The sequence below is a fragment of the Cherax quadricarinatus genome, chromosome 1 (genome assembly GCF_038502225.1).
Source record: "Cherax quadricarinatus isolate ZL_2023a chromosome 1, ASM3850222v1, whole genome shotgun sequence".
Taxonomy (NCBI): domain Eukaryota; kingdom Metazoa; phylum Arthropoda; class Malacostraca; order Decapoda; family Parastacidae; genus Cherax; species Cherax quadricarinatus.
In genome coordinates this window covers 1,227,785-1,240,825 of record NC_091292.1, presented here as the reverse complement: position 1 = coordinate 1,240,825, position 13,041 = coordinate 1,227,785, and the positions used below count along the sequence as shown (strand labels likewise).

Below are 13,041 nucleotides of genomic sequence, written 5' to 3'. Positions count from 1 at the left end.
AAGGAATCATTCAGGACCCTGTACACTGTGTATGTTAGGCCCATATTGGAGTATGCAGTGCCAGTTTGGAACCCACACCTAGCCAAGTATGTAAGGAAACTAGAAAAAGTGTGAAGGTTTGCAACAAGACTAATCCCAGAGCTAAAGTGTATGTCCTATGAGGAGGGTTAAGGGAAATCAACCTGACGACACTGGAAGACAGGAGAGATAGGGGTGATACGATAACGACATATAAAATACTGAGAGGAATCAACAAGGTGGACAGGGACAGGATGCTCCAGAGATGGGACACAGCAACATGGGGTCACAGTTGGAAATTGAAGCTTCAGATGAATCACAGGGATGTTAGGAAGTATTTCTTCAGTCACAGAATTGTCAGGAAGTGAAATAGTCTGGGAAGTGATGTAGTGGAAGCAGGATCCATACATAGCTTTAAGCAGAGGTATGATAAAGCTCACGGTTCAGGAAGTGACCTAGTAGCGAGCAGTGAAGAGGCAGGGCCAGGAGCTTGGACTCGACCCTTCAAACCTCAACTAGGTGAGTACACACAATCTGAAGAGTGATGTAGTAGAGGCAGGATCCATACATAACTATAAGAAGAGGTATGATAAGGCTCTTGGAGCAAGGAGAGTGAACCTCATATCAACTAGCGAAGAGAAGGGACCAGGAGCTGTGAATCAACCCCTGCAACCACATGTAGGTGAGTACACAAACACACATACTAACTCACCTCAACATGCACATGTTGCTGAGACATGTACATATAATTACCTACAATAATAATTGAAGTCATCCTAGGATACTTGTGAACAAGTGGATTAATATTACAGTTATGGGGAAATGCTAAACCTGTAGGGGTCATACAGCTCCTGGGAAAATGAGAGCAGTCAGAATCAATCCAAGGATCAAGAGCTCTGGATACAAAATTGTTTATCCTAATGACTTAATTTGACGACTGGAATATTAAAAACGATTACAGTTCTTTTAAACAAGTGGTAATGACTTTCTAGCTTAGGAACAAAGCTTCAATACTTACTCTAAAATGATTGAAATATTAAGTAGTTTATTCTTCAAAGACAAGTCTAATGAACTGTGATTATTATTATATGCATGGAGAGGCATTAAGGGTCACAATATTAAAATAAAATAAAGTGTTAAACTGGCAAGGGTCATGCAGTAAGGGTCACATTACTCGTACAACATATGGATAATGGAAGGTAATCAGGTTTGACCCAAGCAGAAGGTAGCCCCACTTCCTTGAATCAAGAGCCCTCAGCAACATGTTGATTTTGAAGGGAAGGAAGATGGTGTAAGAAATGTACGTATATACGTATAACTAAGGTAGGTAGCAGCTCACCTCCTTGCCACACCACATGCAGCCTGAGCGGATGCAGTCTGCACAAGACTTGCGAGTGTTGCAGTCTGGGGTGTAGGATGCACACATTACCCACACCACCACCATCATCACCATCACAATCACCCTTTGCATCATGCACAAATTTTGCTCGGAATGTAATGTTTTATTTGATGAAGAAGATGTTACTGTAACGTGACTGAAACAAATCATTACCATTACACAAATAACTTTCACATACGAGACTGAATTTATGATGAAGTTTTGGTTAAATTTGGACCATCATTAACATATTAGAAATAAAATCATGACATTTTAGTGTGAAGGAGACAACACCAATCAGTCCATTTATCATCATAATGTTATACAAGGAGTTGCTACATGTCAGTGGCACACCAACAAAATCAACATATTCTTAATGTCATCACTGCCTGGCTTCACTGGGTCTACAGGTGCTGTGCTGGAATGTGAAAAAAACATTAATCCAAATACATTTCATCAGCAGATCTATTCTTTGATGGTGTCCCATGGCCTGGTAGCCAAAGCTTTCGCTTTGGGCATGTTTCCTTACACTTGCTGTCCCTGTTCACCTATTATTATTATTATTATAATCAAAAAGAAGCGCTAAGCCACAAGGACTATACAGCCCTGTTCACCTAGAAATAGGTACCTGGGTGTTAGTGGACTGGTGTGGGTGGCATCCTGGGAGACAAGACTGAAGGACCACAATGAAAATAAGACAGCCAGTTCTTGATGATGCCCTGACTTTCTTGGGTTATCCTGGGTGGCTAACTCTGGGGTTAAAAATTTGAACAAAATCTCTCTCAATCTATCTACTTCTTGATATAAAGTCAAGAAGTCAATTAGCTAACCAGAACAATTGAATCTTTCTTTCACATTCACTTTGATTTAGATTTCTGATATTAAGTTAATAGGTGCTGTGGTCATTTTCTTTTCCCACGAGTACAGCCTTACATTTGTCTATTAATAGCACCTTCCACTTTTTTTTTCAATCAAAACAATGAGTTGGTTACACAATTGTGAATTAACTTTGAAATTACAATTAAGCATATTTAATGATAAGAGACACACTTGTCTAATGAACTGGCAATTATCATTAACATATTAGTATGTATAATAATAATTATTTTATGTTATTATTATATTCATTAGGAAGTGCTAAACCATTTTCTTTGAGGGTAGCAACAATTCTTTGGAGCACCCACTTGAAAGCGATGAATTGGTAAAAATGTTCCATTAATTAACCAGGTTACAATGACTGAGATTTCTACAGTAGATGAAGTAAAGATTCTTTTTTTATTATCACACTGGCCGATTCCCACCAAGGCAGGGTGGCCTGAAAAAGAAAAACCTTCACCATCATTCACTCCATCACTGTCTTGCCAGATTATTATTATAATCAAGGGGGAAGTGCTAAACCCGGAGGATTATACAGCGCCTGGGGAGGGGAGGGATGTTGAAGGCATTCAGGCTTAATTCGGGGAACTGGAGCACAGATCCAATTCCCTAAATCAAGAGCCCCTCACCAACATCAAGGAACCTTCCTTGAGGGGCTGTCTTGCCAGAAGGGTGCTTTACGCTACAGTTTTTAAACTGCAACATTAACACCCCTCCTTCAGAGTGCAGGCACTGTACTTCCCATCTCCAGGACTCAAGTCCGGCCTGCCGGTTTCCCTGAATCCCTTTATAAATGTTACTTTGCTCGCACTCCAACAGCACGTCAAGTATTAAAAACCATTTGTCCAGTAAAGATACTGGACTAAAAGTTTTGGTAATGTGTCATCATGAATGAAATATCAAATGAGAAGTTTAATCTCAAGTTGGTCCTAAGTTTGCCTGAAATACTCTGCCAATATAGGAGCTTTAATAGAAACAGTGTATCATGCCAGGATACAACCATTCCCATTATATACTAAATTTACTAACTGTAATATTGTTATATGTTTTGTACTACCTCACTATTATCAATCTAATTAATGATAATCACTTCAATTACTTTTTACATCATTATGAATTATTTTTTTTTTCTATCACACTGGCCGATTCCCACTAAGGCAGGGTGGCCCGAAAAAGAAAAACTTTCACCATCATTCACTCCATCACTGTCTTGCCAGAAGGGTGCTTTACACTAGTTTTTAAACTGCAACATTAATACCCCTCCTTAATGTATATTAAAATGTACTGCTCCATAACCTGTGCCAGTACAGAGTATGAATTAGGATTAGTCTGCCCAAAATGCCTAGGCATGCTAGTGACTTTCTTTGTAATTAATATTTTATATGTAAACCACACATAGTAAGCTTTGCAAGGAAACGAACAATTTCACTTGGGTCATCCTGCCAAGGCAGGGTGGCTCAAAGAAGAAAACACATTCACCAACTTCACTTAATTGCTGTCTTTCCAGAAATATGCTGATACCCCAAAATATCTAAATACATCCACTTCTGCCATACTTCCTCCCTCTAGTCTGATTGCCAATCTATCACAGTCTAGACTTTTTGTTACCCCCATTTCCTTGCTCTTTTCTATGTTCACTTTTATTTTCTTTATTTACATACCTTCCTGAATTCATTATTATTAAATTTATTATTATACATGTATCTAGGGGAAGTGCTAAAGCTGTTGGGATGATACAGCACCTGAGGAAATGGGAGGTAATCTGTTGTGATCTAAGGACTGAGAAAGACAAGTCTAGGTTCATGGTACAATTAGTATTATTATATTTGTGTAAAGTGCTAACCCTGTGTGGGTTATTCAGCACAAGAAGTGGTGGAGGCTCGGTCCTCCATGCACTAATAATGAGAGGGACACAGTGCACTTGCAGCCAGTGCACCAGCATCCAGCCAATGAGAGACTCTTGATGCAAGGAATCAGTCTCATCCTCCCCTTCCTGGGGTCCAACCTGATTGCCTCCTCTCCTCCATTATGGGAGAGTGCTAACCCCCTATGGGTTGAATGCTTTCCCATAAAGAATAAAAATAATAATAATGATAATATAAATCAGCTTAGGAATAGCTAAAGAATATCTAATGAATGAAGCTTCAAAAAGGGAGGAGAGTGATTTCTTTTATTGTAAAAATTAATTGTAATGTAAGCATGATCTAATATAGTAATTTTTGTTACTGTATTAGTTACTTATATGACTCGTAAAATTGTAATGACACGATTGCTGCGAGTTCAATCCCCACCAATACCATGACTATTACTATTAATGAGATGGCATGTACATACCATATACTTAACTACATAACCACAGGGCCCTATTTAATTATTTTTTATTAACACATCTGCCGATTCCCACCAAGGCAGGGTGGCCCGAAAAAGAAAAACTTTCATCATCATTCACTCCATTATTGTCTTGCCAGAGGGGTGCTTTACACTACAGTTTATAAAACTGCAACATTAACACCCCTCCTTCAGAGTGCAGGCACTGTACTTCCCATCTCCAGGACTCAAGTCCGGCCCGCCGGTTTCCCTGAATCCCTTTGTAAATGTTACTTTGCTCACACTCCAACAGCACATCAATTATTAACCCTTAAACTGTCCAAATGTAGAGCTACGTTTTTTTGGGTAGTGTTCCGAACGTAGATCTACGTTTTTTTACATTGTTTCTTAGGAGAAAATCCAGGTCGGAGCACTACGCGTGGAAACGTAGATCTACGTTTGGACAGTTTAAGGGTTGAAAACCATTTGTCTCCATTCACTCCAATCAAATATGCTCACGCATGCTTGCTGGAAGTGCAAGGCCCCCGCACACACAACCTCCTTTACCCCCTCCCTCCAACCTTTCCTAGGCTGACCCCTACCCCGCCTTCCCTCCACTACAGATTGATACACTCTTGAAGTCATTCTGCTTCATTCCATTCTCTCTACATGTCCGAACCACCTCAACAACCCTTCCTCAGCCCTCTGGACAACAGTTTTGGCAATCCTGTACCTCCTCCTAACTTCCAAACTACAAATTCTCTGCATTATACTCACACCACACATTGCCCTCAGACATGACATCTCCACTGCCCCCAGCCTTCTCCTCGCTGCAACATTCATCACCTATGCTTCACACCCATATAAGAGCATTGGTAAAACTATACTCTCATACTTTCCCCTCTTTGCTTCCAAGGACAAAGTTCTTTGTCTCCACAGACTCCTAAGTGCACCGCTCACCCTTTTCCCCTCATCAATTGTATGATTCACCTCATTTTTCATAGACCCATCCGCTGACACGTCCACTCCCAAATGTCTGAATACATTCAGCTCCTCCATACTCTATCCCTCCAATCTGATATCCAATCTTTCATCACCTAATCTTTTTGTTATCCTCATAACCTTACCTTTTCCTATATTCACTTTTAATTTTCTTCTTTTACATTTTTTTTTTTTCAACAAGTTGGCCGTCTCCCACCGAGGCAGGGTGACCCAAAAAAGATAGAAAATCCCCAAATTATTATTATTATTATAATCAAAAAGAAGCGCTAAGCCACAAGGACTATACAGCAGAAAATCCCCAAAAAGAAAATGCTTTCATCATCATTCAACACTTTCACCACACACACACATAATCACTGTTTTTGCAGAGGTGCTCAGAATACAACAGTTTAGAAGCATATACGTATAAAGATACACAACATATCCCTTCAAACCGCCAATATCCCAAACCCCTCCTTTAAAGTGCAGGCATTGTACTTCCCATTTCCAGGACTCAAGTCCGACTATATGAAAATAACCGGTTTCCCTGAATCCCTTCACTAAATATTACCCTGCTCACACTCCAACAGATCGTCAGGTCCCAAGTACCATTCATCTCCATTCACTCCTATCTAACACGCTCACGCACGCTTGCTGGAAGTCCAAGACCCTTGCCCACAAAACCTCCTTTACTCCCTCTCTCCAACCCTTTCGAGGACGACCCCTACCTCGCCTTCCTTCCCCTATAGATTTATATGCTTTCCATGTCATTCTACTTTGATCCATTCTCTCTAAATGACCAAACCACCTCAACAACCCCTCTTCTGCCCTCTGACTAATACTTTTATTAACTCCACACCTTTTCCTAATTTCCACACTCCGAATTTTCTGCATAATATTTACACCACACATTGCCCTTAGACAGGACATCTCCACTGCCTCCAACCGTCTCCTCGCTGCTGCATTTACCACCCAAGCTTCACACCCATATAAGAGTGTTGGTACTACTATACTTTCATACATTCCCTTCTTTGCCTCCATAGATAACGTTTTTTGACTCCACATATACCTCAATGCACCACTCACTTTTTTCCCCTCATCAATTCTATGATTAACCTCATCCTTCATAAATCCATCCGCCGACACGTCAACTCCCAAGTATCTGAAAACATTTACTTCTTCCATACTCCTCCTCCCCAATTTGATATCCAATTTTTCTTTATCTAAATCATTTGATACCCTCATCACCTTACTCTTTTCTATGTTCACTTTCAACTTTCTACCTTTACACACATTCCCAAACTCATCCACTAACCTTTGCAATTTTTCTTTAGAATCTCCCATAAGCACAGTATCATCAGCAAAAAGTAAATGTGTTAATTCCCATTTTGAATTTGATTCCCCATAATTTAATCCCACCCCTCTCCCGAACACCCTAGCATTTACTTCTTTTACAACCCCATCTATAAATATATTAAACAACCATGTTGACATTACACATCCCTGTCTAAGACCTACTTTTACCGGGAAGTAGTCTCCCTCTCTTCTACACACCCTAACCTGAGCCTCACTATCCTCATAAAAACTCTTTACAGCATTTAGTAACTTACCACCTATTCCATATACTTGCAACATCTGCCACATTGCTCCCCTATCCACTCTATCATATGCCTTTTCTAAATCAATAAATGCAATAAAAACTTCCCTACCTTTATCTAAATACTGTTCACATATATGCTTCAATGTAAACACTGGATCTACACATCCCCTACCCACTCTGAAACCTCCTTGCTCATCCGCAATCCTACATTCTGTCTTACCTCTAATTCTTTCAATTATAACCCTACCATACACTTTTCCTGGTATACTCAATAAACTTATTCCTCTATAATTTTTACAATCTCTTTTGTCCCCTTTTCCTTTATATAAAGGGACTATACATGCTCTCCGCCAATCCCTAGGTACCTTCCCCTCTTTCATACATTTATTAAACAAAAGTACCAACCACTCCAACACTACATCCCCCCCTGCTTTTAACATTTCTGTCATGATCCCATCAGTTCCAGCTGCTTTGCCCCCTTTCATTCTACGTAATGCCTTTACATACCCTACCAAATTCATCCACCAGCCTGTAGAATCTCCCAAGAGCACAATGTCATCAGCAAAAAGCAACTGTGACAACTCTCACTTTATGTTTGATTCTTTGTCTTTTAACTCCATGCCTCTTGCCAAGACCCTCACATTCACTTCTCTTGCAACCCCATCTATAAATATATTGAACAACCACGGTGACATCACACATCCTTGTCTAAGGCCTACTTTTACTGGGAAATTATCTCCATCTTTCCTACATACTCTAACTTGAGCCTCACTATCCTTGTAAAATCTCTTCACGCTTTCAGTAACCTACCTCCTACACCATACACCAGCAACATCTCCCACATTACCTCCCTATCCACCCTGTCATACACCTTTTCCAAATCCATAAATGCCACAAAACCCTCTTTAGCCTTATCTAAATACTGTTCACTTATATGTTTCACTGTAAACACTTGGCCTACACACCCCCTACCTTTCCTAAAGCCTCCTTGTTCATCTGCTATCCTACTCCCCGCCTTACTCTTAATTCTTTCAATAACTCTACCATACACTTTACCAGGTATACTCAACAGACTACTACTTCTTTCAGTGTACCAGCCGTATCCCACTGAGGTGGGGTGGCCCAAAAGGAAAAACGAAAGTTTCGCCTTTTAAATTTAGTAATATATACAGGAGAAGGGGTTACTAGCCCCTTGCTCCCAGCATTTTAGTCGCCTCTTATGACACGCATGGCTTACGGAGGAAGAATTCTGTTCCACTTCCCCTATCCCCCTATAATTTTTGCACTCTCTCTTTTATCCCCTTTGCCTTTATTCAAAGGAACTATGCATGCTCTCTGCCAATCCCTAGGTACCTTACCCTCTTCCATACATTTATTAAATAATAGCACCAACCACTCCAAAACTATATCCCCACCTGCTTTTAATGTTTCTATCTTTATCCCATCAATCCCAGCTGCCTTACCCACTTTCATTCTACCCACTGTCTCACGAACTTCCCCCACACTCACAAATGACTCTTCATCACTCCTACAAGATGTTATTCCTCCTTGCCCTATACACGAAATCACATTATTATTATAATCAAAAACAAGCGCTAAGCCACAAGGACTATACAGCACACGAAATCACAGCTTCCCTATCTTCATCAACATTTAACAATTCCTCAAAATATTCCCTCCATCTTCCCGATACCTCTAACTCTCCATTTAATAACTCTCCTCTCCTATTTTTAACTGACAAATCCATTTGTTCCCTAGGCTTCCTCAACTTGTTAATCTTACTCCAAAACGTTTTCTTATTTTCAACAAAATTTGTTGATAACATCTCACCCACTCTCTCATTTGCTCTCTTTTTACATTGCTTCACTACTCTCTTAACCTCTCTTTTTTTCTCCATATACTCTTCCCTCCTTGCATCACTTCTACTTTGTAAAAACTTCTCATATGCTAACTTTTTCTCCTTTACTACAGTACTCTCTTTACATCATCATTCCACCAACTGCTCCTCTTCCTTCTTGCACCCACTTTCCTGTAACCACAAACTTGTGCTGAGCACTCTTAACACTACATTTTTAAACCTACCCCATACATCTTCGACCCCATTGCCCTAGTGTAAATTAATCACATTGACTTTATTGGGTGATCCTAGGTTTTCTACAAAATGTCCATATAACACCATTATAAGAAATTTAGCTTATGTATGAACCCTAAATAAAAAGTACTTATATCTCACTTTGCAAGTAATTGGGAGATAGCAATGTGGTTGCAAGCTGAACCTTCTACCCACTTAGATAGAGGTCTCCTTGCATGTCTAGCTGATGCTGTGGATGGTAATAACTTCTAAGAGTCTGTCGATATTGTTGCAGCTGACATCGATGTGTACTTCTTTCTGAATTACAGTGGACCCCCGCATAACGATTACCTCCGAATGTGACCAATTATGTAAGTGTATTTATGTAAGTGCATTTGTACGTGTATGTTTGGGGGTCTGAAATTGACTAATCTACTTCACAATATTTCTTATGGGAACAAATTCGGTCAGTACTAGCACCTGAACATACTTCTGGAGTGAAAAAATATCGTTAACCGGGGGTCCACTGTATTAAAATGACAGTAGACTGATGGGTGTCAACCTTAGCCTTTACAATTTCATCCCTAAGATATGAAGAAAATTAAATGAAGACAGATATCTTATTAAACAAGTGGGAGACTCTGTTACTGAACATGAGTATTTATTATGTATTATTACAGCGTTAAAAGTAAGAGTTAAACCTGGATTTATCCAATTTGAATTTCCACCACTCCCTGTGTTGAATGGTAATACATAGGTTTAACACTGATTGGGCTCAATGATTGTGCAAATTAGAACATAAGAGTTACATTCCAGTAGCTCACTAGCATTGTTACCAGATTATAAATGTGTAAATACTTCATTACCACTAACTTGCTTAGCTATCAAAATACTGGGGCTCAGTCCTAGGACCCATCCTGTAACTACTGCCCACAAGAGTAGTTACATGTGACCACATCTACCCTTGCTGCATCACTCTACTTCCAATGACTCCACTGCTAGACTGACTGTTATTTTCCATGTAGTAAACTAGGGAAAGTTTCTGTAACTTTACTGCAAAATTTCTGGCCCATCTTGATCTACATTCCATTACTAAGGTTTGCCCTTATGACCACACTGACTCCTGTTGTATCATTCCACTCCTTCCATGTAGTGCACTATCATCATTATCTTAATTTCTACAAGTACATGTACAAGGTATACAGGCCTAGCTGACATCAATGACATACTACTACATAGAAAGCCACTTGTTATGCAGAGCATTTTGGGCAAATTAGGTCAGTTTTGTCCCAGGATGCTACCCACACCAGTTGACTAACACCCAGGTACCCATTTTACTGATGGGTGAACAAGGACAACCAGTGTAAGGAAACATGCCCAATGTTTCTACCCTCGCCGGGAATTGAACTCGGACCCTCACCATGTGAAGCGAGAGCTTTAGCCACCAAGCCGTGGGCCTGGTGGCTTCATTTTTCTGTCTGTGTATTAGATTGATAAAGTCCCTGGTCAGCAAAGCATCTTTCAAAAAAATATTCAGGTGTTGCACCATGTGTCATATTCATCAGCTCAGTTTTGAAGCACTCAGGCTCAATTATGGAGTATTATCACACAACTGTACAGTCTCAAGGTATAAAAGTAATGTCTACATTGAATTCTCCAGTATCATAGTACACAATTCTGTATTCTATCACCTACGTACACTATACTATTTCACACAAATTTTACTTATTAATCTCACCTGTGAGTGGACAGATCTATGGACACAATCGTATAATGACAGATTGTACCACTATACAGTGTAAACTGCACCTTGCAGCCTTGGAACTATTTTGGTATTAACTAATATGATAACAGGAAATGGTAGTCTTTGAATACACTTGTTGCAACTTGCTGTCTGCCGCTTACCTTCCTGCATTTACAGTTATTCTCAAACAAATAATCACTACTGGTCTGACTTACAGTTCTCAACATTTTGATCTGTCAGAACTGTGATTTGTTACTTCAGTTTATGAAAACATTCAATTCAAGTTTATTCTCTATAATGGTTACGATGTGGGGTTTACAGGTTTTGGATATTTTTTGGTTTACATGTTATAAAATACTAATTACAGAGGGGGCCACTAGGACACCTAGCATGGCTAGGCATTTCGAGCAGACTTAGATTAATTCTTAACATTAAATCCTTACAGATTATAATATTAAGGGTAAGTGACTACATCATAATTTGTGAGTTTAGCAATGTGAATGCTTTTGTTTTGGCACAATACAAGGTGTCTATATTTGAGTATCATAGGCAAAGTTATGACTAGTTAGGATTTATTATTTTAAGATTAAGATTAGTATTTCTGGGTTTATAGTCATTTGGTGAGCAATTTTTTGGACCCTATTTTGAAATTGGAATATTTTGAACTTTGCACTAAATTGGCCAAATTACCAATTTCCGATCACTTTATTTTGTAGTTGAAACAGTTGACTTGGTGATTTCTTGTGCTCAATCGATAGAAGTAATACTAATGAAACAGCTAAGAATTTGGTCGACTGGAATAATGTAATTGGCCTAAAATGGGAGTCAAAGTCGGCAAAATCGCTGCTGCGTAAATATCACCGACACAAAAATTTGTGAGAGCAAAATTTCGTCAATTTTCCATCAAATTTCGTACTTTTTGTTTTATTCCCCTCGGAAAAACATTCTCTATCATTTCATAAGAAAAAATAACAAAATTACTTTTTGAAAATTCTTGGACCCTGGTGCACACTTTGAAATTTGGCCTCTGGACCCTGAAAGGGTTAATAAAAGTATCAGAGGGTTAAGAAGGGTTGTTGAGGTGGTTTGGTCATTTAGGGAGAATGGATCAAAGTAGAATGACATGGAGAGCGTATAAATCTGTAGGGGAAGGAAGGCGGGGTAGGGGTCGTCCTCGAAAAGTTTGGAGGGAGGGGGTAAAGGTTTTGTGGGTGGGGGGCTTGGACTTCCATCAAGCATGCACGAGCGTGTTAGATAGGAGTGAATGGAGACGAATGGTATTTGGGACCTGACGAGCTGTTGGAGTGTGAGCAGGGTAATATTTAGTGAAGGGATTCAGGGAAACTGGTTATTTTTATATAGCTGGACTTGAGTACTGGAAATGGGAGGTACAAAGCCTGCACTTGAAAGGAGGGGTTTGAGATATTGGCAGTTTGGAGGGATATGTTGTGTATCTTTATACGTATATGCTTCTAAACTGTTGTGCTCTGGGCACCTCTGCAAAAACAGTAATTATGTATGAGTGAGGTGAAAGTGTTGAATGATGATGAAAGTATTTTCTTTTTGGGGATTTTTTCTTTCTTTTTGGGTCACCCTGCCTCGGTGGGAGATGGCCAACTTGTTAAAAAAATATATATTTTCCATTTCAGAAATAATTTACACGATGCACTGATAGTGTTTTTTGCATATCCCTCGAGAAACTGTAACAGAACTGACAATTATTAAGTATTACCTTCGTGCATTGATAATGGTGGTAACTTTTTCCCACACTGATCACATACTCACATTAATGCTCTTTTGGTTACTAGTAATAAGACTGAATTAGCTGAGTGTAGTATTAGTGGTGTTCCTTAAACACACAACTCCAGAACACAGTTAACTATCGCTCTTGTACACCTTATCAGTTTATCTTATCTTGTGTCGGTGAAAGTAATAGATACTGATTGCTATTTCCTGGATGTTTTTAACAAAGAAATATTCTTCCTACTGAATAGAAGTATGAAAAGAAAAGAAAAAATGAAAACTTACATTTTTACGGCATTTTAAAATTTAACAAATTTATATTA

The 13,041-nt window shown here is 39.3% G+C and overlaps 1 protein-coding gene across 5 annotated transcripts in view; it reads right to left on the bottom strand.

Moving 5' to 3' along the window:
- Positions 1-12,904, bottom strand: part of LOC128686602 (integrin beta-PS) — a 74,079-nt gene extending 61,175 nt beyond the window's left edge. For 3 of the 5 annotated variants that reach the window (XM_053773547.2, XM_053773565.2, XM_053773556.2), the window contains exons 1-2: positions 12,761-12,904; positions 1,358-1,553 (exon numbers count right to left, since the gene is read on the bottom strand). In XM_053773547.2, coding sequence (XP_053629522.2) covers positions 1,358-1,492 — 135 coding nt within the window. In that variant the 5' untranslated portion in view covers positions 1,493-1,553; positions 12,761-12,904. Of the gene's footprint in view, positions 1-1,357; positions 1,554-2,024; positions 2,148-12,760 lie in introns of those variants that run through there. The other 2 variants (XM_053773600.2, XM_053773574.2) reach the window with 2 other exon arrangements.
- Between the last annotated feature and the right edge of the window lie 137 nt (positions 12,905-13,041).